At 39.5% G+C, this 26,521-nt stretch overlaps 1 protein-coding gene across 1 annotated transcript in view; it reads left to right on the top strand.

Annotated features, from left to right (window-relative positions):
* MTREX (Mtr4 exosome RNA helicase) overlaps positions 1 to 26,521 on the top strand; it is a 38,367-nt gene that overhangs the window by 1,268 nt on the left and 10,578 nt on the right. Inside the window, exons 2-19 of the mRNA XM_083465793.1 lie at positions 43 to 180; positions 1,502 to 1,568; positions 2,751 to 2,813; positions 3,918 to 4,030; positions 5,001 to 5,175; positions 6,618 to 6,708; positions 6,807 to 6,931; positions 7,371 to 7,469; positions 9,468 to 9,570; positions 9,692 to 9,823; positions 10,863 to 10,942; positions 11,722 to 11,832; positions 12,590 to 12,691; positions 13,195 to 13,320; positions 20,029 to 20,179; positions 21,097 to 21,269; positions 22,457 to 22,525; positions 24,794 to 24,922. Of these exons, the coding sequence (XP_083321919.1) occupies positions 43 to 180; positions 1,502 to 1,568; positions 2,751 to 2,813; positions 3,918 to 4,030; positions 5,001 to 5,175; positions 6,618 to 6,708; positions 6,807 to 6,931; positions 7,371 to 7,469; positions 9,468 to 9,570; positions 9,692 to 9,823; positions 10,863 to 10,942; positions 11,722 to 11,832; positions 12,590 to 12,691; positions 13,195 to 13,320; positions 20,029 to 20,179; positions 21,097 to 21,269; positions 22,457 to 22,525; positions 24,794 to 24,922 (2,047 nt within the window). The remainder of the gene's footprint in view (positions 1 to 42; positions 181 to 1,501; positions 1,569 to 2,750; positions 2,814 to 3,917; positions 4,031 to 5,000; positions 5,176 to 6,617; positions 6,709 to 6,806; positions 6,932 to 7,370; positions 7,470 to 9,467; positions 9,571 to 9,691; positions 9,824 to 10,862; positions 10,943 to 11,721; positions 11,833 to 12,589; positions 12,692 to 13,194; positions 13,321 to 20,028; positions 20,180 to 21,096; positions 21,270 to 22,456; positions 22,526 to 24,793; positions 24,923 to 26,521) is intronic.

Here is a 26,521-nt window from a genome sequence, read left to right as displayed (position 1 = left end):
GAGTTTACTAACAATTACCCATTTTTTTGATTTGTATTTCAGGAAACAATCAGATGGCAAATCTGCAGCATCCTCTAAATTTCCAACAAAAACTAAACGAGATGCAGAGGTCGATAGCACAGACATTCCAGTTTTTGAAAAGAAGCCAAAGTTGGAAGATACCACCACAGAAGATCTCAGGTAAGCATGTTAGAGGCTTGAATGGTTGCATGATAACTGGCCAGCAAAGATTACAACAAGCACCATAATTGAGTTTTCATAAGTGTTTTGTAAACATTTGCTTATATCACATTATTCTGCCATAAATAATCATATGAAGGAAAGCATGTTTGAAAACTTTGTGCCATGAATACTTGCCTTCTTGCTTAACCTAAAGGAAAGACACAGCTTGGAATTTTAGTACTTTGGAGTTGAAACTGCTTCTGTTGAGTGCTGGGATATACTTTTTCTGTTGTGTTTTATTGACTAACAAATTGAGTTTTTATCTCTTGCATTTATATAATCACCTTTCTTGCAAACTTGTGATGGCACAAGTTCTCTGGTTGAGGCTTCTTTTGTCTTTGTCTGTTTAATATTTTGGCTAGGTACTCATGAATTAGTATTTGTTGCTGATACTCAAACATATCATTTTTTCCCTTAAATGCCAAATAAGTATAATTGTTTTCTGATAAATTTGAACTATGTAAATGAATATATGATGTAGCCTCCTAATTATGAATCAATTGCATTAATAAATATTTGAAGGGAGTTCTCCTGTCCTGGCCGATCTAAAGCAGACAGGCTACTTATAGTGCAGTCTTTACCACAACTAAATTTCCAGTCTCCTAACATTAGCCCTATGAATAATTATTGCATGGGCCTCTGCCCACTTCTCTTCTTGGCTTTCCTCTTCCCCGAACTATCATAGACTGTTACCCCAGTCCTTTAAAGATGAGGGGAAAGTGAGTAAGACTCTGTACTGTTGTTTCCTTGAAGACCAGGGTGATTAGTTTGCTTTATTCTGAACATTTTGATCTTCTTGCTGCTTTTAAAGATTTACTGTTTAAGTTTAAATGTTCTTAACATTATGTGATTAGCCTCTCTGAGAAAATGCTTGAGGGTCAGGGTGTACATTGGAATAATTAACAAATGTTTACCCATCTTTAAAAGGCTAGGGCAGATAACTGGGACACTACTATGATGATAGTGGGGGATGGGAAGAGCAGAGAACATGCAGGTGTGTAGCAGTTTTTTATGGTGCTTTGAGCCTGGGGCATTCATTACTTGCCCCAGGTGACAAGATGAGTAGCAAATTGTCTTGCAGTTTTTTAAGCTGGCTCTGGAATTGGCATATTGTGGGAAATGTGTAATAATGATTGTACTAGCTAAGGGACCGACAAGCATTGTTTTTTCATAGTGCTTAGTCAGGATATCATGATAATTAATTAAACCAACAACCTTCATAAATGTATGGGGTATTTTGTTAATGATTGCTAGTATTAATTTGCACTTTTCCTTTCAGTTTGGCAGACCTCATGCCAAAAATAAAGGTACAAGCAGTTGAAACTGTTGAAGGTTGTACACATGAGGTGAGTTTAATGTCGGTGGTTGTTATATTTTGTTGTATATGCTACTACTTGTTTGAATTTCCTGGCTCTTATAGTAGATACTTTAAAAACTCTGCTTTTAGTAATGTTTTGATGTTACATTTTAAAATGAAGTATTGCAAATCATTCACGTACATTGGAGAAAATTAAAGGTGGATATAGTTGGACGCCTTTGCAATGAGGGCTATCTTTGTCTCAGTGATGTGTGCTCCTTGATGTTAAATGTCTGAAAATGAAAACAATTGAGCTGCCCTTTGTCTTCATAGCCCCCAGTCTTCATCTATATATTTGTGTCCTTGTTTCATTTATTGGCTAAACTAGAATATGCTGGAGAACAGAAAGTAAATAGTTGATATACATATAATTGATGTTGGGGGCTGTTTTAGATATTAATAGTTAAACGGGGGGGGAAATGGGCAAAATTTTTAAGCTTTATCTCACTTGCATTTTTAAGAAATGCACCCATAAATCTCACCGTTCTAATTTGCTGCAGCAAATCTGTCAAACCCCAATTGACAGGACAATTTTCATAGGGCTAAAAATGCAACATTTCAATGTTTTTTCTCTGCCTCTCCATTAGTCAGTTGTCACATTTTAGCTTCAAACAATATAATAATTGTTACTATTTTTATTTGAAATGTACCTGGAGTAACTAGGATGTTAAATAACAAGTTAATTATTATTTTTTAAATAGAAGAGGTATTGCACTGGCATTGGATAGAGCCAATTGCTAGTGGTAGCATTTATTGATGAAGAAATGGTTTGAGACAGGTTTGCTTCTGAAATAAAGGGTTGTATGCAACAAAGCTGTCCCATTAGAACAAGGACTTACACCTGCGCACTGGGACTTCATCTTCTCTTCCTGTGCTTCTCTATTCTGTTTGGGAGGGGTGTGGGGAGAGGAGTTCTCATTGCACTAAACAACTTTGTTGGATACAACCCAAAGGCATTGGGAACTTTGTTACTGAGGGAGAATCTAACATACTTTCTGAGCAATGTTTTAGCAGTGTCTTCATTCAATTCTTTGCTTTTTCTGCTAATTGTAAAATGTCTTAGAAGATCAGTGGTGGGAGAGGGGTACAGGTTTGAAAGGTAGCTGCAAATGTGCAGGAAGTTAATAAATTTCATCTACTAATGTAAATATTTAAAACATTTTTTCTTTAGGTTGCTCTTCCTGCAGACGAAGATTTTATAGCCCTGAAGCCAAGAACTGGAAAAGCTGCAAAGGTTTGTGTTTTGAATGTTACAGCACATGCAGGAGGGATATCTGGCTGGAACTGCTGGGTATATAAGTAATTCAAGCAGGTTAACATTTAATAACATGACTGCACCCCAGATTTCCTGTGGGGATTACTTGTGTGGCCTTAAACATATATTTGGTTTGATACTCTTTGAGTGTTGCAGAAAGATGATGCAATGAATCACTCTGTTTGCTCAAGACACTTTGGACAAAAGCATTATCCAGAGTTCTTTGTAAAGGTCCTTGTTTCAATCTCTGGCATCTGCAAATAGGGCTAAGAAACCCTGGAGAGCTGCTGCCAGTCAGAGTAGACAGTATGGAGCTAGATGGACCAGTGGTCTTACTCTGTATAAGGCAGCTTCCTATGACTTTTCACTTGACCACCCTTTTTGTTAAATTGGTTGGAAAGCTCAGTTTAACATTGGAATTAGAATAGCAATAATATTATTAGCTGGGACTCAAGCTCATTCTAGCATTGGGATATTTCCTTTGTTTATGGGTTGGGTGAAGGTTTTTATTCACATTCTTGTTGTGTGGTTCTTCATTAACACAAAGTATAGCAAAATCTATTAATGCAGCTTCTTAGAAGAAGGTTAACAGACAACAGAAGTCTTAGGATGGTGGTTTTTAGGCAGTGATAATGTGTTTATCAAAAGTGCTCTATTTTTCAATTTGAGCTAGTCATAAATTCCATGTAGACAAGCAAGATGGCAAAGCTCTCTTCACAGTGGTCTTTTAAGTGTAATTTCCACCATACATGGGGATATCAGTTTCCATAGTTTAGCAGTTGCATTCATTTCAGTATCCCAAGAGATGTACAGTGTTTATAATGTCATGACAGCTTGCAGAAATGTGCCAGCTTGTGGGGATTAGTATCAGGAGTGCAGTTTCCTATGTTTCGGAGTTTGAAGTACATACGTGAAAAGCCTTTTCTAATAATAATAAAAATAAAAAGGCTCCACTCTATAATGAATTCAGGAGAAACATTGGAGTGATTTATGATCAGTTGTTCTAAAATTTTAATACCAAGTTACATTCTACGAAGATACTTGACAAAAATTAAGGTATATGTGTTGATTTTATCCCCCCAGGAATATCCATTCATTCTTGATGCTTTTCAAAGAGAAGCTATTCTGTGTGTGGATAACAATCAGTCGGTGCTGGTGTCTGCTCATACATCAGCAGGGAAAACAGTGTGTGCAGAGTAAGTAATTCTGAGATGAATTTAAAAATAAATGTGGGGGGGGGCTTATTGTAAGTTATCCCAAAATACTCAGTGGTGGAAAATAAAAAATCACTTGCAGATAAGCAGGTGATCTTGGACTGCTTTTTAAATGTGTATATCACCTCTCCAGTTTTGTTGCTCACGGTGTTGGCAGTTGCATTTCAGCGGTTCTCAACCTGTGGGTCCCCAGATGTTGTTGGACTACAACTCCCATCATCCCTGAGCTCTGGCCTTGCTAGCTAGGGGTGATGGGAGTTGTAGTCCAACAACATTTGAGGACCCACAGGTTGAGAAAGGTTGCTCTACATGAATAGGTGTGGGAGAATCAGGATGTAGGAGAGAGTCTAGAGAGGTTAGGTGTTGGCAGTGTCTTGACTCTTTATTGGCATGACTAGTTTTGCTGTACCACTTGGAAAAGCTTAATTCGTTTTTTCCAAAAGATTTTTTCTTGGAAGGCTGCCAGTAGAAGGGAGGAGAAAGTGATTTTTGCTAGTCCCTAGTATCACCTCCCACACTGTTTTGGAGGGCTGGGGGTTGGCATTGGAGGTTGTAGAGGGAGGGGGAATCATAGAATTCCCCACCAGCACCAGCAGGATCCCTCTACTGGGTCAAAAGCTTTCTGTGGACAGAAGACGGCTTTCTGTTCACGGATGGTAAAGTCTGGATCTGATCCTTTGCGTCTCTTGTTTATTTTTATAGATCTGCAGTTCTTAGGCTGTTAAGTGTTTGGGACAGATTGCTAGCAGGTTGTAGAAACACCAAAGAGTATGGAATTGGAATGCTTGAGATTTTCTCATCCATTCTCCTGTTTTACATTTATTGGATTTCAGCCTGTAGCTTGTTTCTAAATGTGTCTCCTTTACAAATCTATTGATAGATCCAATAGCAATGAAAAGTGTTTTGAAGTATCTTTGCTTTTAATGAATGCTCAATTGCATATGCCCTGCAGGTATGCCATTGCTTTAGCTTTAAGGGAAAAACAACGTGTGATATTTACTAGTCCCATCAAAGCTCTCAGTAACCAAAAATATCGTGAGATGTATGAAGAATTTCAAGATGTTGGTCTAATGACAGGGGATGTCACCATCAATCCGACAGCATCTTGTCTTGTAATGACAACGGAGGTAAGTTTGTCTAGGAGTTACCCTGTCCTGACACTGGTTTTCTCTGCTGGAGTGTTGGTGGCTCATATTTATGTTTACGAAGAAGTCAGCCCCACTGTGTTCAATGGGGCTTACCCTTTAGTAAGTGCGTTTAGGATTACAGTGTGCAATACCCAATTTGTGTTATTGAGGATAAAACAAATAGTTGTCTATAGCAAAAATAACTATGAAAAGTCAATATACTATGCTGAACCATTTTAACTTCCCTCTGTCATTGCACCTTTACTTGTCTGTACTCTTACGTTCCCATATAGCAACTATTTTTTTGTTATACAATGGAACCTTGGTTCTCGAACGTAATCCGTGACTCCCAAAATGTTCGACAACAAAACATAAAAAAGAGAATATCCTATACATCGACAAACAAATTAGTAGAAACCAATAATAATAACAACAACAATAATAAAAATTTAATTAATAAAAATTAAATACATTATGAAGAGAGACTTTGTCTGTATGGGCAACCCTGTGTGGAGTACTTGTGCCACTATTTATTGCAGTGCCTATTATATATAGACCCAAAAGACTGATTCATAAAACCCCTGTTTCCGAATGGAACTCACTTGAATAGGGTGGAAAGGGTGAAATGGCTGCTGAGCAATACTGATGACTTTGTAACTTGTAAAGTAGCACTCTATGTGTTGGCAGCTAAGAAGATCAGGAGGAAAGAACTAGATAAAATAGCAGTCAACTGCAAAAGGGATTTGGATATTTAATTTGGCACATTTTACTAGAGAATCTTCTGCTATTCTATTTTATGCAACAAAGAATCTTAGTAGTTGTGACCGTGGTGTATAATGTATGTGTGGTGCCTGATGATTTTCATGGTTATTGCTGTTTTTCCTTTTGTTATTTTTCTGAATGATGCCATGGCCTATGGCTAGCGCAATAAAAGTCGATGATGATGATAACAATAATAACAGTTTACAGTTATACCCAACTTAAAATAACCGTCAGCCCCAACTAAACATTTAACCAACCCCAACCTGACAAAAACAAAACATAGGAGCCAAAATGAGAACCATTTAAAACATTTTAAACCTTTTTAGCTGGTTGCCCCAACCCAAGAGTTGTTCCAGCAGTGTCCCAGTGGCTGTGAGTCTGGGCCCCGCATCCTGGGCCAGGTGGAAATGGGACTTGCAGGAGGGAGCAGGCTTCCTTCCAGCACTCACAGCAGTTGCAATCCTTTATAAGTAAAGGATTCATGAAATTTCACTTTAGATCCTGGGCCTTAAAGAAATCTTGCATCACAGTGTTATTTGTAAATAGGGCTTAGATTTTGGCCAATGTATTTATTTCTGTTTATAATGCACTATATGCGTTGTTCTGTGGGCTGAAGGTGAATTATGGCAGTGGCCTTGTCACAGTCTTCCTTCCTAATTGAAATTTCTTTTTCTTTTTAGATTTTGAGAAGTATGCTTTACAGAGGTTCTGAGGTCATGCGTGAAGTTGCTTGGGTTATATTTGATGAAATTCATTACATGAGGGATTCAGGTATTGCATTTTTGCTAATTGTGTATGGATTCATGCATGCAGAAATGAGATGGAAATAATGTGTCTTATAACGTTTCCTGTGGGTTTCCTGTTTCTAGAGCGTGGTGTGGTATGGGAGGAAACCATCATTTTACTCCCAGACAACGTTCACTATGTGTTCCTTTCTGCCACTATTCCAAATGCACGCCAGTTTGCTGAATGGATATGCCATCTTCACAAACAGGTAAAGTTCTATATGTGAAATAACTTTTGGAATCATACTGCATTAGAAGGCAGTGATTTCTAGAGAATGATGCCTCAGAAGTTTCTAGTTAATTCAGTGACTCTGTTTGGATGTTAAACTGTGGTTTGGGCTGTGTGAATGAGCCCAACCTTTTCCTGGCTTGCATTCATCACCCCCTGCCCCCTTGAAGGTGTTCAGAAGCCTTTTATTTCACTTTTACGTAATGTCTGAACCAGGAATTGTCCCTAACTTCAAGTAATGGGCAGATCCTGTGACTGAGCTTGCCTTCACAGGAAGGGAGTCATTCATCTTGTTGAGAAGCCTGTATTGAAAACCTAGCTCAGCTGGTTGTAATATAGAAGTTGAACATGTCAAATACGCTGTGTACTGCTTATAAAGGCGCTATAAATTTTGTAAATAATGGGTTTCTCTCTTCCAGCCTTGTCATGTGATTTACACAGATTATCGACCCACTCCGCTGCAACATTATATCTTCCCAGCAGGGGGAGATGGACTCCATCTTGTAGTTGATGAAAATGTAAGGAATTGTTCGATTGATTTTGGTGATGCCTGTACTTGTAATGTAAAATGCAAAAATGAAAGATGTGGGGTGAAGAATAAGGGCCAGTAGGCACACCCAAGGGTTTGTGAAAGCCCACTACGATATTTGATACTTTTTAAATTGAACAGCAGATACTGATCCATAAGCGTAAACTTGTGCCATATGTGCATCTATGGCACATAAATCTTGTGTCATAGCAAAGTCTGCTTTTGAATACCCCTCCTAGTTTCCAAAATGATTTGCCACGCAGCATAGAAGAACAGAAAGCTGAAAATATTTTTGTGTTTGAAAATCTTGAGATTCCTCCAGGCTTGCTAATAACTCCCTCTTCTGCCTGGTTAGTAGGGATCAGCGCTAGGAAAAGGACTTCCTCTATTAAGATATAGCAGGAGTCTTTGGTTTAGTTTGGTATTTTTTGTATCAAATAATCCTACAGTGTGGGGCTCCTTAAATATTAAATCATATTTTCTTATTAAGGCTGAATTCTTTGTTAAGGGTTTTTTTTTTTTACATAAAATGATAGTGTTTCAGCCTCTTGAGTGTATGATACATTTTCACTGTAACTGCCCTGGGTCTCTAGGGCAACAGTTCTGAACCTTTTCAGTATGGTGACCACAAGTCCAAATTTACTTGGAATAGTGACCCATTGATTTATAGTCACATGAATTTTGGAGCTAGGGTCTTCGACAACCATCAGCTTCATGTATTTTAATGACAAGCTTGCCTATTTTATAACCATTACTTGAGTAACACAAGCAAAACTTTACTTAGCACCCATATTAATGTGGAATTTTGTTGAAAGATGATAGTACTTGCAAAGTCAATCGCAGTTTTTATGGGAATGTAGGAACACCAATCATTGATTGCATCAGCTATTAAGATTTTATTCCAAAAACGTAAGAGTTTCACAAACAGCGTTTGTTATAACAAACTGAAAGGGCTATTTTGGCATGCATGAGTAGCATGGCTGAGCTTGCATTTTGCCAATGAGTAGGTCAATATGGGGTTAGATGATTGTCAGACAGAGCCTCAGATCATTATTAACACATAGCCTGCTACTGTATTTCATCCTCATAGTAGTCATTGCTGGAAACCCTGCTTTGCAAAGATATGCACTACCAAATGGCAGCATCACAGGTGTTGCTCCATCAGCAAGATCAGGGTATTCAGTAGTTTTGTTAACATGAAGCCAAAATTCAGATAATTCAGGTGCTCAGAGTGGCTGGGGAAACCCAGCCTGATGGCTCAGTATTATTTATTTATAACCTCACATCTAAAAAAATTTAATTGAGGGTCCTATCACATGACAGCTCAATGAGTTGTTCTTTTTCTAAAGACCACTTTGTAACATCAGTTGCAAATGGGTTTCACACCCACTCAAGCTTCTCCGCAGAAAAGCATTGGACAAATTTTGACTAAACAAACTTCAAATCACCCTTGATTAAGCTATTAACTAACTCGGTTTGCCACAAGGCCCTCGCACAGTGAACTGTCACTGGATGTGCTGCCAGAGAGCAACTTTACAAGCATCAACAGCACATTATAATGTGCCATCAAAACCAAGTTGTATCATCATGACATTAAGGACTAAAAGCAGTCATTATGTTGGATTTCCTTATAAAGCCTGAATCCTGCTTGCAGTTAATGACTCACAGGTTGGGGAACACTGCTCTAGGGAGCTGTGCTGTTGTGTAAGTTATGCTGTGATTTTTAAAATACAGGGTTTTCTAGTTTCTGTGGGATGAGGATTTCCACCTTTCTCTTCCAACAACCTCTTGGGATACGGTGGCTACTGCACATGCTCAGTGCTCAATGGGCTTTTTTGGGTTGTTCCCCTATCCGTGGGCTTTTTTCTGAGGTGGGGTTTTTTTTGTACTTCTGCAAACCTTGGGATTTCTCTGAACCTGGTGACACCTCTCTTGCATTTGGATGGTAGTGTTGACATGTCAATAAAGTTCACTTTCCCTCCCCCAGGGTGATTTTAGAGAAGATAATTTTAACACGGCCATGCAAGTCCTTCGAGATGCAGGTGACTTAGCTAAAGGGGACCAAAAAGGTAGAAAAGGAGGAACAAAAGGTGGGTATAAACATTTCAGTGTAAAATGTGTTGTGAGATAAACAGCAGTGAAAATTAAAATATTCTGCCTCCTATCCTTCCACAACATTTATACTTATTTCTGACTGTGCTGTCTTCGTAGGTCCGTCAAATGTTTTTAAGATTGTAAAGATGATAATGGAAAGAAACTTTCAACCAGTAATTATATTCAGTTTCAGTAAGAAAGATTGTGAAGCATATGCTCTTCAAATGACAAAACTGGACTTCAATACAGGTGTGTACTAACTTCTTCCTGCATATACTTCTAATAGATGGTTTACTTAACAACGACCAAGATCTAAGCTGCTTATGGTTGTATTCAACTAAATTCCTCTTAGAATGGACTCATTAAAATGAATGTCTATTGTAAACATAGGTTCATTCATTTCAGTAGGTCTCTTCTGAGTATAAGTTAGTTGGACACAACACTTAGTCTCAAGTATGCTAACTCTTTCCCCCCAAAAAACATGGCTTTTCAGACTTCCTCTGATTCGAAAGCAGTTTGCTTTGTAGAATATGGAACTGCTGTTTAAGACAGAAACTATTCCCCTTGACTCACAGAGTTCAGATCATGTTACTGTGGATTTTGGCATGCAACGTGCAAGAACTCTGTGTCTGTTTTCACAGTAGTACAGTTTGCAAAATAAAATTGTATTTTTAATTTATGCACGTTACTCGTAAAATTTTATTTAAATAAACTAATTACAGTTTGAATCTCTTTGTGTGCTTGGAGCATTGCGAGAGCACACTCCTGCTGAGCCCTTTTTCCACAGTAAGAGTTATATGTGTCATGCTCCCAGGAGAGCTCTTTTGCCACCAAACGCTGGACTGCAGAAGAGAAAAGTAATCTGCCAATTCTTTAATGATTTCTCCAACATTTCATTGTTTGACAGATGAAAAAAAATGGTCGATCCCAGAATTTTTGAATGTTCTTGTTACGTATAATTAACATTTAATGAATTCTTATATAAACCTATTAAAAGTGCCAGAACCTGACTTATTTATGTTGCCTGTATTTACAATTCTATAATGGGTGTGGTGTTGAGGGTTCTTTAAAGAACCCAGAGAGGCCTCTGAGCTGTGTAACATGGCAAGAGAAACATCTTACCAATTTATCCCACATCCCCATTACTATTTATGAGTCAAGTTATTTTGTACATAGGACCTTTTTTTAGTGGGCTTTTTGATGGTACTTTTATATCCTTTGGGTTACAAGCATGATTTTTTTATATATAAAACAAAAATATTTATGCAGAAAATTTTCCTTTTTTCAGATGAAGAAAAAAGGATGGTTGAAGAAGTGTTTAATAATGCAATTGACTGTTTGTCTGATGAAGACAAAAAACTTCCTCAAGTGAGTGCTTAAGGATAATTAAGACTGTTCAGAATTCTCAGACCATTATTATGCATTTTGAAAGTGGGATGTTAAAGTGAGTTTATGCTACATGGCCACCAAAAAGTAATGTCCAACATCTGTTTCCATCTTAACATACATAAATGAGTTTAGAAAAATAAAGCTCTCTATCATGTTGAATGGCCTAACTGTAATCCTAGGCAATGTAGACAAAACTATGTTGCTTTGAAAAGCAAAGTTCTGATGATGTGTTCAATGGATGTAAGAGTTGACTCTTAGATTGCTCTCTTTTAGACTTACAAGGAAATCCATGAATACATTAGCTCACTGAAATTGAATTTCATGTAGCCACACATGCCTAAATTAGTGACCTGTGGACTAAAAAAAAAATAGACAGTCTTTGTAAATCCTCCTTTCGGTTAGCCTGGAGAAAATACTTACAGTGGTGCCTCGCAAGACGAAATTAATTCGTTCCGCAAGTTTTGCCGTCTAGCGAATTTTTCGTCTTGCGAAGCACGGTTTAAACGGTTTAACAAAGTCGCAAGACGTTTTCGTCTTGCGAAGCAAGCCCATAGGGGAATTCGTGTTGCGAGGCAAATCGAAAACGGAAAAACCTTTCGTCTAGCGAGTTTTTTGTCTTGCGAGACATTCGTCTTGCGAGGTACCACTGTACTTACAACAAGCAGTTAGGCAAGTGACTACTTACAAGCCTGATCAATCTGTGTAAATCTTGATCCCTTCTTTTGCGAGTGAAATATGTGATCCATATTTGTTCTCAGGTTGAGCATGTTCTTCCACTTTTGAAGCGAGGCATTGGAATCCACCATGGGGGGTTGCTTCCTATTCTAAAGGAAACCATAGAAATACTTTTCTCTGAAGGATTGATCAAGGTATGTACTATTAGGCATGTATTGGTAATTCCCTTCACTTTACGAGTGTCCTTACACATTGGATCTTTGTCACCACAGAATGGACCATGAAACACCAGATTATAAATTAAAAACCACAGCAAATTCCTTCATAAATTGCTTTTTCTGACCAATGTACCTGACCAATTTTACCAATGTACCTGACCAGCTTTATAGCTGTTAATTGCTGGGTTTTGTCATTCAGTCTTATGGACAGGGCATTTATCTCTGAACTGAACTAATGTGCAATATTGTAAGGTCCTACTCGGCAACAAATATTGCAAAGGGGCCAAAGGCATGAGTTGAGCGAGAGCTGGAGGAACATTCTTGCTGACACACACTGTAAGAATCAAGTGTTTTTCTACAACTTCCTCCTTGACGTGAAGAGCAAGAGAATTTTTGACAGATCCTTTCACTTAATTTTTGCGACTTTCTCACATTCAAGCCAGCTGCTCACTAACAGACACCTCTCCCTTTCTTTGTTGCCCATGCTACTGCCTGTTACTGTTCTGATACAGAAGCGCATGGCAAATAAAGATATATCCTTGGGATCAGAGGTAGTACATTGGTCAGGTAGTAAGCATCTGGTAGCCAGGTGCCCCTGAGCCTTCAGTTGCCTAGCTTTATTCTGAATTTGGGTTATAGACCATCCAAATGCAGGGAAATTTAGTTCAGTCTTCTTCATCTCATGTTCCAAAACAGAGTTACTTTGTTCTTATTCATTGCTTTGCTTCCGTAGGCCTTATTTGCAACTGAGACTTTTGCTATGGGAATAAACATGCCAGCAAGAACAGTGCTGTTCACAAGTGCCCGAAAGTTTGATGGGAAGGATTTCCGATGGGTAAGCAGATACAACATTCTGGATAAGCAAGATGCTGCAACACATAGTTGAAGTCACTTAAGTTTATGACCCATCAGTCTGAGTACAGAAAGCAACCATTAGCATGCTGAGCTTAATTTCAGGGTTTCCTTTGTTGCTGATTCTAAAGGCATTGTCTCCAAACATTTATGTTGTTGCTTGGATTTTGCCTTCCGTTTATTTTTTTATACACACGCTTTGTTTCACCAGTTCTTTGTTACTTCACAAACCTTAAGACTGCTGCTTCAGTTTTCTGTTGTTTTCTCCCTTCTCTTTGTTAGTAACCTTACTTTTGGAATACTGAAATACTGTTGGCGCAGTCACTTCCTATATGTAAAACATGCTTTACAAATATAGCTTCTTACTCAGCCTTTGTATCCCCTCCTCCTGCCTCATCCCTCATGTAGCTTCCCTCCCATTTGGACTGAGAGCCCTGACTTCTTTTTGCACATATGCCTATTTGTCTAATTCTGTTATTCTTTCAGATCACCTCAGGTGAATATATTCAGATGTCTGGTCGTGCTGGACGTCGAGGCATGGATGATAGGGGAATAGTTATTCTGATGGTGGATGAAAAGATGAGCCCAACAATTGGAAAACAACTTCTTAAGGTATCTTGATCTCTGACAAGAATATTGCTAAAGGTGTATAAAGAGCATAATGTGAAATACTGCTCTTTAATTTTAACTTTCCTCCAACAGTAGTTACTGTAGTGATATCTTAATCCTGTATTTCATTTAGGATAATAGTTGTGCAAGGTTGTTGGTTGGTTTTTGCATTGGTCCCCCATCCTCCAGTCAACTGAAGTACAGATCTTAACCTGTAATCTTTATGTGAATCGGAAGCTGGCATTAGACTTCCGTTTTTCATAACCGGAGGGTTCCAGATTTGATAACAAAGCAGGTGTTTAGTAACTTCTTGCTATAGATAAGAGTGAATTCAGAGTAGAGTGATGTGGCCCATTTTGTGCATAATGTGGTGAGTGTTTGGTTTTGGGTTTTTAACGTTCTCCCTAGGGCGGAGAATGCATTGCGCAAAAGAGAATGTTAGTTTCCCAGTTACCTCAGTACACATTGCAGTTCCACATCTGTAATACAACTGACCCTTTGTCCACTGTATTTCTACACCAGCGGCAGCAAGTGTGATGTGAGGAAATTCATAGTAAGATGCTGGGAAATGGAATAATCTGCACTGCATGTTATGAAGGAGGAGGAACTTTACACTGGCCTGCCATCTTTGGTGGCAAACCCATGTTAATTGCAGCATTTTGTGCTTCCTTGTAGGGCAGAAAATGAGCACCTTGTATACTCTAGTTGCTTTCATTGGAAGATGCCAGTAATACTGTTCTATTAATCTCTGTAGTGCTCATGCTTAAAATAACTAACAGATTTGAACCACTATTTGGAACTATCCTTGTAGTGGGAAACTGTCAGAAAATGGCATTTCCCCTGTCCTTGGAATCCATGAAGTGCATTGCCTCTAAAGGCTTCGTGACAGTGAGCACAGAAGGGTTTGGTTATGGGGGTAATTCCAAATTTAAACTACCATATTTTTCCATTTATAAGACTAGGTTTTCCCCCTTAAAAATAATGTCCAATATTGGGGGGCATATTATACATGGGGGCCATCTCCCCCCATATTCTTAAACCGGAGTCCCCAAAATAGGGGGCGTCTTATGCATGGGGGCATCTTATAGACGTAAAAATACGGTACATTAAGTAAAATTGAGCAAGTTGTATGTGTATGCTGGTTTAGATAGCAAACTGTATTAAGGGCCAATACTTTATCCTATAGTACAACAAACTTTTATGGTTAATCTTAGTTGTGGCTAATGTATTCCAGATTGGGGAAAACAGAGCAGTATTATCTTACTTCCATTCAATTAACAGACTGTTTCAAGAAAGTTCAGCTGGAAAGCTTAATTTGCAATGCAGGTTTGAGTCCTAAGAAGTTTGGCAAAATGAAAGAAAGCCTGGATCTCTAAATTGCTCATTTTATAGACTGGGGTCCCAAGAGGCCTGTGCCTGCCTGCCTGCAAAGCGTTTCCATGAAGGGTGGGAGATCCTGCTTTTCAGAAGGTCATGGTGCCTCATGCCTCAGAACAGTTCTCCCAAAAGTCCCCCCTAAGCTTGAGGAGTGATTTTTCAGGGGACACAAGTAAGAAGAGCAGTCCTGAAGAGCTCTAGTACACATGCAGATCTCTGTGCACTGCCTTGACTCCATGCAGTAATTGGTAAACCTTTCCATGATTGGGTTTTTTTGCAGGCTTTTCATTTGTAGCAGCTTAGTTTTATAAAATGACAATTCATTTGGAAATATAATTTACCTAGGCTGGAATCCTGGAACATATGTCTTTTTAATCTGTTGAAACCTGTGGGAGTTGAACATGATTCTGTGACCTCTTTGGCTCACAGCTAGTGGCACTTCCCACGCTTCGGTCTGCCAGATGCTCCCTCTTAAATAACTGGCTGCCCTTGTGAAGAATGCTGTGGATACTTCATGACGAAAGCACCTCTCAAACACAGGGTTACTAACCAGTTGCGAAACTACATATCTCACCGCCCTTGCTATTGGCTATTCTGGCAGTGGCTGGAGGGAGTTGGGAGTCCCACATCACCAGGAGGTCCACAGGTTAGCCACCCCTGCTGCTCTGTTGTATTCATTCCCATGCAGTTTTCCTTCATATTATTTCTTCCTGGAGGAGCCTATATTTTACAGTCGACCCCCAAAGCTAATCTCTTGTTGGAAATCGTCTCCTGATCTCTGTGTTTATGACAAGACAGAGACACAAACCTTCAAGCTGCTGCCAGTGGAATCTGTCCAGCTGTGTAGAGCCCATGTGTAAACATCAGCTGAACACACAGACTTAATTGCAGGCTTGTCTGGTTTTGCATCAAGCTCATTCGCATATGTTTCCAAGCATCTCCATGTGTGGGCAGGCTTTGAAAACTTAACTGACCTCAGTTTGCCAAGGGATGTGACCTGCCAGCCCAGAGCCTGGCATGGATGAATAGCCAGGGCAGTTCAGCAGCAGCAGCAGTCAGTATGTTCAATGCTTTGCTACTCAGAGCACAGCAGCTAGAATAATTTCAATTCAAACCCATTTTTAAACGTTTGTTCCAGGCAGGCTTATTTTTACATTAGGCTTAAATCTACTAGGCAGCATATCACGGACTTGCATTTCAGGAAACTACAGTATCACGTCCTTAAATCTGTATGTAGTTCCTCTATCTAGTAGAATTACATGCTTTCTGACAATGGTATCTTATAGGTTGTTTTTGTTACCAAATTTTTGCAATTATTTGCAATCAGTGTTGCTCCTAAAGAAACACATCAGGCAGTGTTGTTCACCTCAGGCAGAGGAAGTGACAGCAAGTTATTCAGTGCTTCTAGAACAGTGGTGGCAAAGGGTGGGCTGGATCTGCCAAACCCCCAACCCCCATTTTGCCAATCGCAGTGGAATTGGCTGAGATGCTAGAACCAGCATTATTAGAGCTGCTACCATTTGCAGCTTCTGGGAAACAGCACTGAAAGAGGTTGCATTCGCCTTCTCTTTCACACAAACTGCAGTTAGGTGTTGTAGTGGTGATAACCAGCCGTTCTTGTAAGAGTTTGGAAGTAAAAGAGGGAGGGTGGGTAATAAATGCAGTTCTGGGCTTCAGAACAGTGACAACACTGTGCCCAGAGAACTTATGTCTGAGTAGGCCTGCTTAAGTGCACATATGTCCTTATGTCCTCTTCCACATTGAGGATTAGGGCTGGGAGGCAGATGAAGCACATGTTGGCTCCAAGTCTTACAGAGAAGGTGGCTGCAGTGGGAGGAAATGTCTGGAACACAGCACATGTGAGCAGTGGTGCCAGGGAACTTGAGGGGTGGCTATGCCAGCATCTGGTTTCCTGGGGTTTCTTCAGTATCTTCCCTGTATCCAAGCACTTCTCATTACTCTCTTCCTGCTCATCAGATGCTAGGGTTGTGTGTGTTTGGAGTGGGTGATTTTCAGGGTGCAGAGGTTTCGACCATTGCCCAGCATCATGATGAGGACAAAGCAAAGGGTCTGCTCATCAGGTCAGTCATGTGGTGAGTGGAGAGGGGGCAATAACCTCTCTGCCTCCATGTCAGAAGCTCTGCCTTCCCACTCAGAGGCAGTACACTTCTGAATGCTAGTTGCTGGAAGCCACAGAAGGGGAGAGTGCTTTTGTGTTTGGACCCTGGTTGCGGGTTTGCCACAGGCATCTGGATGGCCCATTGGCCTGATCCAGCAGGCTCTTCTCACATGTCCCTGTGTACTATTCATACTCGGTTTTAATTGTATTTTATTGCTTCTTTTATTTCTTACTGTATTTGAATTCCATCTGTCTTTTAAAAAGCACTGTAGCTTTTAGCACAGTTCATTACAGTTGCTGAACAACAGGCAGAATTAAGTTCCCTAGCAATTTTCAAGTGGTCAGTGGGGAGGAGGTTTGGAGTTCCTGAGCAATTCACTCTTCCTCTGAAAATTTAAAGCCCAGCAGCGAAATACAGGGATTCCTGTAAAGAAGAAGAAGAAACAGACCATGCAAGATAGACGTTGGTCCACCCTGTGTCATATAGTTTGAAGCCTGCATAGCTATGTTTGATGTGCTTTTCCATCTCTGGAAAATGTTGAGCTGTTAGTATTTCCCCTTTTTCTTTGCCCACTCTGCAGGTGCCAGATTGCTTTATTGCCCAAATTAAGTTACTTGGCAACTGCTTTGTGTTTGCCAAATTGGTCATAGTGCAGTATTTTATGGTATGCTTTTCAGTTAAAAAAAGGAAAACAAAACTGGGTGGGAAGGATGTTAAAGTAAAAGTGTTAGTTAAATGTTTATTATTTTAGCCATTAAGGCCATAACAACAAGTAGTGTGTGCGAAAATGGGAAACTTCCTAGGAAGCTGTCATCAGTTTGGGGTTTTAATGCAGTATGCACACATTGAATAAAACACATCTCACAGCCCTGAATTCAAGTCTTTATTTTTCTTCCTTCACTGACAGGTTCCTTGAAGTCACAAACTACACTTGGCAATCTGATTCTATCCATCTCCTGCAATTTGCAATAACCTTTTGTAATTGGCATCCTACAGCCATACAAAGGGGGTGGGACAAGTGTTTTGATATAACTTTGGGCCAGTTCAGTCCTTATGGTAAACCTCCTGGTTTATCATGACAGAAACAAGTTGCAATAAGCCTTTGTGTCACCTGCCCGCAGCACAGTTGTGAGGAGAAGCTTTTGCTTCCATTTTTTATTAACTGCAATTTAGTGTTATATTTCAACCTTGGTTAATCTTGGCTATGGTTTGTTTCAAACAAACCAACTTCATAACCCATGAAATGAAACAAGTTGGACTTGTTTCAAACAAACCATAGTGAAGTTTAACCACAGTTTTATGAGGTTGGAATGATTTCCATCTCATATCCACCCCAGAGGGAAGGAGTAAATACACAAACTTGAGGCTTCTTCCACCTCAGTCCCAACACAGCCACCCTTGACTTATGTCTTGAACCAGCTTTGTCTTTTGTTGAGTACCAGCAAATCTTTGACGTATGGTCCAACCTTCGTTGAATAGTTGGAGTATAGGACTGTGGGGATGTAGGATCGGATATCCTTGCTTGGCAATGGTGCTAGGTGACTTTGAGCCAGCCCTATACTCTCATTGTAAAGTGCGTCATAGGCCTGCTATGAGGATAGACAGAAGAGAGAACAATGTGAACGTCTTGAGTGCCTTGAGGAAACATGGGATTTAATAAATAAATTGCCTCAAAATAAACACCCTTCTTAGAGCATTACAAAATAACTAGCTGACAGTGATTGGTATTCCATTCTACATCAATGGGAAGGTCTTTCACCCTCAAGGAAGAAAAGAACGACTTTTACCAATATTCAGCTGAGAGCTATCATTGACCCTCATCTTCTCCCCTCTTTCCAATGTGTGCTTAAGTTCATTGTTTCTATCATGGTTTGTTTAAACCACAGTTTCCTGTTAGTTCCAAATGTGTGAACTGTACTGTAATCTTGGTTTCTTAACTAGGATGTGAAACCACCATTTCTGCAGTACCAGACTTACAATTGGGAAGTTACAGATAACACAGAAAGGTCAAACTAGGTTATTGCATGCAAGACAGTGCAAGCAATGATAAAAGACCATTTCAGCAGCTCAGTACCCTGGGGCAGTTGAAGTTTGTAAGGGGATAGCTCTTCCCAGGCCTCCTTTGCTGATCACCCTGAGGAGCAGTGGGTTAAAGAGCCCTTTGCCTGTGCCAGGGGTCGAGCCAATATTGCTAGGTCTTCCACACTTGATCCATTTACAATATGCCTCTTGGTAAAAATAATGCTGAGTAGAAGCTCATAATTTCTCCTTGTAGCAGCAGCTTTCCATCATAAGGACTGGTTAGCTTCTCTGTACAGCTGCCATTATTGGAAGCAGAAATATGCTTAATGTTTGGTCCCTCAAATAAAAAGTTGTTCTGAACCGGTCATTCATAATTTATAATAGCTGCTAAATTAGCTTTAACCTAGCTACTAAAATTTTCTTTTTATACCAATATAGCAAGCGTCTTTGGTGGGTTAGTTTTTAAATTTGTTTTGTTTTTTTAAATCTTACCTGGTTCATAATCCTACATTCTTCTATTTTGTTGTCTCCCCCCTGCCTTCAAAAAATGAATACAGTCACTTAAAGTTGAAGCTATACATTCAACCTTTGCATTGTGTGTTTTTTAATTTCCTTAGAGATTATCCAGATTATTCATAATGGTTCCTTTCTGTTCTGTTAGTTGGCTACATATCAGATATTTAAGTTGATATTTTAAGAGGGTGGAATCATTATTAAATAATGCAAGTGAAAGACTGACTTCAAGTTCAGATGTAGTTTTCTCTTTGTATGTGTTAGGATGACATTCTTACTCTTTGTGAGACTTTTCTCAGCTTTTCTTAGATGGATTAACATGGCTTCTCAAGTGCGAAAGGAACGCTGCAGCCATAGGCCCTAGTCCAGTAACTTTTCTTTGCACGTGAATTTCTCCCATTTCTGGGAATGGCAGCTGCTCCATAGGCAACACACTCCCTGCCATTCCCAGGTAAGCGTTACAGAGATCCACTAGGTTTGTCTGTCTCTCTGTAATGCTTACCTTGAAATAACATCCTGGAACACTTGCATGATTCTTGCAATATATAAATTGCATGTGAACATACTGAAAAGAATAATTTGGGGATTTGAAATGTCAGGCTTCCATTTGTATTCCCAAGATAAAATGTTTTAAACATGAATGCTGCCTGCTTTTGCTCATCTTATTTCTCTATTTTAGGGATCTGCTGACCCTCTAAACAGTGCTTTCCATTTGACATACAACATGGTATTAAATTTGCTGCGTGTGGAAGAAATAAACCCAGAATACATGTTAGAGAAATCTTTTTACCAATTCCAACATTACAGAGCTATTCCAGGAGTAGTTGAAAGTAAGTTATGTGAAATACTTAATTGTTTCGTCAATTTGCAGACCGTGATTTATATTCCATGGGCTTACCTGCACAGTATTCACCACAGAGCCAGTTAATATGTTACTAATGAATATGAAATTAGTTGACAAGAACCATTATTCGCCCCAGTTGCCAGGATCCTAAGCGCTTGGGAATGTTCTGTGGATTTTTCTGCCTTACTTGCTTTTAATAACAGATGCCTTTGCCAAATCATAAGCTGCTTTTGCAAGTGACCTCCCTTTCGAAAGGAATTTGCCATCTTGCACCTGGAGTGGGTGGAGGCAGGAGGTTGTTGTTGAAAGAACACAAGCCCAGAGTCTCCTTGGATATATAGGACTCATTGCCTGCTTGTCAGATCCCCAGCCACTGAGTACAGCTGAAGGAAGGTTTCAGATGTTCAGATCTTTAACAAACCAAGTGCTGAATGCTGCGAATGCAGCTTTCTGACAAGCATCCCTATACAGTGCATCTGTTTGCTGGCACAATTCTGTTGCATTCACACTTTGTGTATTATATTTTCTAGCATATATTGAGTGTGCACTTAAATTTTAAAGAAGTCCTTGGAAGTGAGCATCGAATATTCTCCAACAAAATAATTTTTAATAGTAAGCCAGTACCCAGAGGCACCCACAGAAGTTAGAAGAATGCTCTTTCACTGTCCCCGTCCCACCCCCCAGTTGGTATGCTGGCACTGCACCAGGTTATTCCCTGTAACACCCTGGGGTGTTGAGGGCCCCTGCCAGGAAGAGGAAGGAAATGGAGGGGAAACAAGATGCTCTGTGGGGGATTCTTCTACATATGGATAGTGTGTTTCCTTGAGGAATACTCTTGCCCATGGTTTGCTACAATATTGTGTGCTTCATATAATCTGTTTATTTTACAATATTTATTTGCAGAGGTCAGTAAGTTGGAACAGCAGTACAATGAGATTGAAATTCCAAATGAGGAAAATGTGGTCATTTACTATAAAATCAGACAACAGCTGGCTAAACTGGGTAAAGAAATAGAAGAGTACATTCACAAGCCAAAGTACTGCTTGCCATTTTTACAGCCAGGGAGGCTGGTAAAAGTAAGTTGTTTCCCTCCCCCACTTCTATGTTTTTTGTAATGTGCATTCTGCTAAAGTAGAAACAGAAGCATGTTACCATCCAGTTCTTCTATGACGCTCCTGTGCCATCTTAATGTTGGGGGTTTGCACCTGTGGGTCTTAACACTCCCATTAATGAGATGCACAAGATACATTTATTAACAATAAGTAATAGTAATAACTACTATATAATGAAACATTTCAGAAACAGTGCAGCATAATAAAATTACTGACAATAGCAAAACATGTCATCATACCGAGAAAAATATCCACAGGAAAGAAGAGGTATCTCGGAAGTTCACATTGTAAATTTTGTATTTGTTTGTGTTTTGTTCTGTTCTGGTTTTATCTAGAGTTTCCTCCCCCCTCCCTCATTCATATAAATTGTATGTTTTGTTAGGAGTATGTTTCTGAGAGTTTTGCTTTATGTGTGGTATTTGCTTTATCTGTTTGTTTTGGGACATTTAGCATGATTAGGGAAAAAAATATTATTTCTAAATCTTAGTTCGTCATTTCCCCCCTGAAATTGGAAAAGTCAATTCTAGTCTTGTTTATAAAGAAAATACCTTCCTACTGTCACCCATGCACAGCTAGCTCCAGTCTAGTCATATTGCTGCCTCTCTAATACTAGGCATTGCACTACATAGGAGATTAATATGATATATCTTGAGAACTGATAATGAAATGATCCCACCCAACTGCCCACTATTTGTGGGGTTATCCTCCCCCTCCACAGCCAAATGGGTTGTGGGGCAGAGAAAAGAAGCAAGGAAAGCCCTGTTGCAGTAGCTGACATCCACTAACAGGATTGGTTACTTGAATCCAGCCCCAATGGCCAGCATATTGCTGTTTGGCAGCTGTTTACACATGTAGCTGTTACATTTATTGATTGTTAATTTTCTTGGCTTGGATCCACATTTGCCACCCCACAAACAGAAGGGCTTCTGCTGGAGCAGGGAGAGGAGCGGACATGTGCAATTTTCACTTGATTTCTCAGCTGTCCTTGAAGTGAACAATATAATTACCAACTTACTTTCCAGATTCACTTCTGGACTTGATCGTTTGCAACCGTCTGTATTACAAATGAAGTAATTTCCCTTAAGGTCAGAATATGTTGTAAGTTATTGTTTCAGATGCAGCTTTATATACTAGCTTGATTTTGATTTTAGGTAAAAAATGAAGATGATGACTTTGGCTGGGGCGTGGTGGTGAACTTCTCCAAGAAATCAAATGTGAAGGTAAAACAATGGCCTTTTCTTCCACTGGTAGATAAATATATACCTGACTAGGAAAAAGCCATATTTTAAAATGACACTTCAGAGTTCATAACTAATATGCTGCCATCTGCTCAAGGAATCCTGTATTCCCCTGTGCTTTTTTTTATTGCCAGTATTAGAACGACTTTTCATATTAAGATGCCATATAAACTCTTTGTTGCTTTAAAATACGAATAATGTCCTATTTCCTAGCACTGCCTACTCTCACTCGCTGTTTTGATTATTTTTTAAGATATTGATGGTGCCCAGATAATTTGGATTTATTAGGCTAACTTTGTATTGTTGATATTATTTTAACTTGCATCTTTCTCTTTTTCTCTGTCTAACGCACGCTGTATGTTACCAGCAGAATTTAAAAAGACTCCCTTTTGGAGTTTTCTGCATGACATACTTGGCTACCTGTTTTAAAGTGCAGCCAGTACTGATGATGTAACCGGGTATTGGTTGTTTTGTGTGCCCTTAGAGTATTTTATGCATATGTCAGCCTGTTCCAAGTTTGAGTAAACAGCACATGTTTTAACATGTTGGCTCAAAGCTGCTTTTCCACATATGGGTTGCATTTTCAAATGCAGTTCAGATGACACAAGTAAACAGAGCTCTTTAAACCAAAATTAAAACAGCTGCTGTAAATATCTTTTGTACGAACTAGGATGGTATTATCCACAACTGGATTTATGAATAAATACTTTGATTATTGGGTAATCTAATAGTGGAACAAATCATGTGTTTCTGTTTACAACTGGCCGTTTTAAAGCTATCTGTGATACAGTGTGAAATTCTTCCAGTGTCTTCTGATAGTCCTCTTCACATGCTATCCCCTGTCAAGCAAAGCCTCTTTTCTTTTCTCAAAAGGAAGTGAGACGCAAATATCCATAGCACGCTGTATGATGAGGTGTTTCACTTCTTGCCCTCTGATTTGATCCTTTGCCAACAGGCTTTTGCTGTATCTGTCTTTTATATACAAATACTTGAAACGCAGCCATTGGCAACTAAATTGTGGTCTAGGTGAGCAACAGTAACCACAGATCCCTTTCTGGCAAATACCTGCCCCTGGTTGCCTCCTAGCATAAAGTGAAATACCCCGCCTCTTCCAAGTTTTCTTTGCATCAGGGAGAACTCTGATGCTGGTTAGGACTTGAGAGAGACAGCAGTTGCCCATCTCTCTAGTTCTTCGGATTAGAACTTGGGGGAAGGAGGAGGTCTTCCAAGATACTGTGAAAGATTTTTACTGTTCATGAGTGCCTCAAACAGTGTGGGAAGAGAGGCCAGGTCATCTCTTGAGCCTTCTGCACATGCCAGTCAATTTGGGGGGCAGGGAAGCAAAAATCAGCAGTTAACACAAATAATAGTTGGCCCAAATCTACAACTCAGGTCACTTTAGGAGAAGCAGCAATGTTGCTACATAATTAGGCTTGCTAAAACAATCTGCTTCACTGGATTTTGTCCTTCCTTATCCATAGTTTTTGTTAGAAGTTAAGCAGTTTTGTATATTAATCCTTTAAAAACTCCTGGGTGGATAATATTTAGACCTGGTGATTTGTCAGTTTTAGGTTTGTCAATAAGGCTCTAGCTCTAGAACTTCAGCTCTTGTCACAAATTGCTATTCTCAGTTCTTCAGATTCCCTTCTTGGAAAAAGCATTTTGGCAGTTATATAATTTGCCCTCCATTTCCGCAGTGAAGAAAGATGCAAATAATTCATTAAACTTTTATACGTTTTATGAAGGAAACCTTCTTGCCGCTAAGAGCTTCTTTGACTCTGTTCTTTAACTATGCTAGTATCCTTTTAGACCATTTAATGATCTTCAGTATACTAACTGAGCTTCTGTTGTGATTTTGAATAATTCTCAAGCTTTCTGGAGTTTTGACCCTCTTCAGATTTCCTTGTCAAATTATGGCAGAGAGCCATAGACTGAGTGATCTGTGTGGCTATGGATCGAAAGAGGCTCGCAAGCAAAAGCTAATAATTCTTAACAACCTGCCATAGCAAAGATTGACTTCATTTGATCAAGAACCTTATAGTCCACCTCAGCCAAGGAGCTATTCTGGATTTATATCAGTATTCTCAGGTTTATATAGAATAACAACATGTCGAGCTATATAATTTGATATCAGTCAGAGAATATTTAGAACTTAACGAATGGAAACATTCTTGTTTCTCACACTTCTTTTACTAGTGTTAAAGAATATCTCCTTATTCATACTAACTTGGTTTCTTGCTACCACTGTAGCCTAACTCTGGTGAGCTGGACCCACTCTATGTTGCTGAAGTCCTCCTGCACTGTAGCAAAGAAAGCTTAAAAAATTCTGCAACTGAAGCTGCAAAACCAGCAAAACCCGATGAAAAAGGGGAGATGCAGGTGAGATTCCCCCCCCCAATAAAGTAATTAAAACAGCAATTATATGGCTTTTTACTTTTTGAAATATGGCAACCCTGAGTATGAAAGAACGATAGACTTACATTGATAATAATAAGTAGGTCCCATGTCACTGCCTGGGGATAAGTGTGGACTCAAACGTTTGCTGAAGAGTGGTTTGCTTCTCAGTGGAAATCACAGAAGTGGTTTTGATGTAAAAGATGGTGCAGTGGTCTATGGGTTGTGAAAGTCTAACTCGATGAAATTGCATCTTGCAGCATTCCCTGCTGGGTAGATGGGTGATCAAGTTATTCACATAACTATAAGGGTCGTCCCTAAAGTAGGAAGGAATGCAGCTGTGTACAATAAATGTAAGAGGTGTACAACCAAATGGAAAAAGATTAAGATAAACCCAGCTATTATCCATGAGGGTTGAGCTGCTCAGCTTGTTCTGAAAATATCCCAGCCGTCTTTCTAAAGAACGGCCCAAGGCCATGTGCAGTAAGTAGCAGACGTTAAAACAATGCTATAAAACAGCACAAAAGTGTTGACAGACTCTTCTGATTCCAAATTCAGTCCCCTAACCCTCCAAGAGGCAGTTGGTAACTAGATTTGAGTTGATCATACAGTTCTGCAATGTAATGCATTGGTTTTTGCTTGGGATTTTAAAAAAGCCCAAATAACTCCCCCCCCCCCCCATTTTATATGCAATTCCTTGCCTGGCTAATAATACATGTAGCCAAGAAGGAATGAAAAACTGTTGCATTTTCATTTGTTAATTTTTTTCCCATCATTTCGGGTTACCTTTCAAATGTACATAGCTATATTCACAAGTCATTCATAAAAACGGGAAATGGCCTATAATTTATAGTCTGTGTATTTTATCCCAAGACTTAGAAATATTGCATGAACTATTAGGTAGCTAGATGGATTCTTTTACATCCATAGCTTGTCTTCCTTCCTTTTTCTGTGCTTCAACCATTCTCTGACAGCATAACAGTGAGTTTACATAGAACAGAGGATGCATAACAATGATTTAGAACTCTTCGGCTAAAGCAACCGTAGCAAAGTTACTTCAACTCCCATCTCCCCCTGCCCTGAAAAAAAAAAAGATTATTCAAGCTTATAGCAGGCTTCAGTGGTAAATCCCAAGATCTGCGAGAGCCAGTGTGGTGTAGTGGTTAAGAGCGGTAGTCTCGTAATCTAGGGAAACGGGTTCGCGTCTCCGCTCCTCCACATGCAGCTGCTGGGTGACCTTGGGCTAGTCACACTTCTCTGAAGTCTCTCAGCCCCACTCACCTCACAGAGTGTTTGTTGTGGGGGAGGAAGGGAAAGGAGATTGTTAGCCGCTTTGAGACTCATGAAGGGGAGTGAAAGGCGGGATATCAAATCCAAACTCCCCTTCTTCTTCTTCTTCTTCTTCTTCTTCTTCTTCTTCTTCTTCTTCTTCTGCCCCTTAATATTCTGTTGACTTTTTTTTAAAAAATTAGGCAGGCTCTGAGAGTCTGTTAAACTATTTGTTGGCTTGACAGGAGAAAAGTTCCCTTTTTCATGCAGCCATTAAACATTAAAGACATTTTCCCTTCACTTCATTCCAACACA

The sequence above is a fragment of the Podarcis liolepis genome, assembly GCF_965112155.1.
Source record: "Podarcis liolepis genome assembly, chromosome: 11".
NCBI classification, from domain to species: domain Eukaryota; kingdom Metazoa; phylum Chordata; class Lepidosauria; order Squamata; family Lacertidae; genus Podarcis; species Podarcis liolepis.
This window is presented reverse-complemented; position numbering and strand designations above follow the sequence as displayed.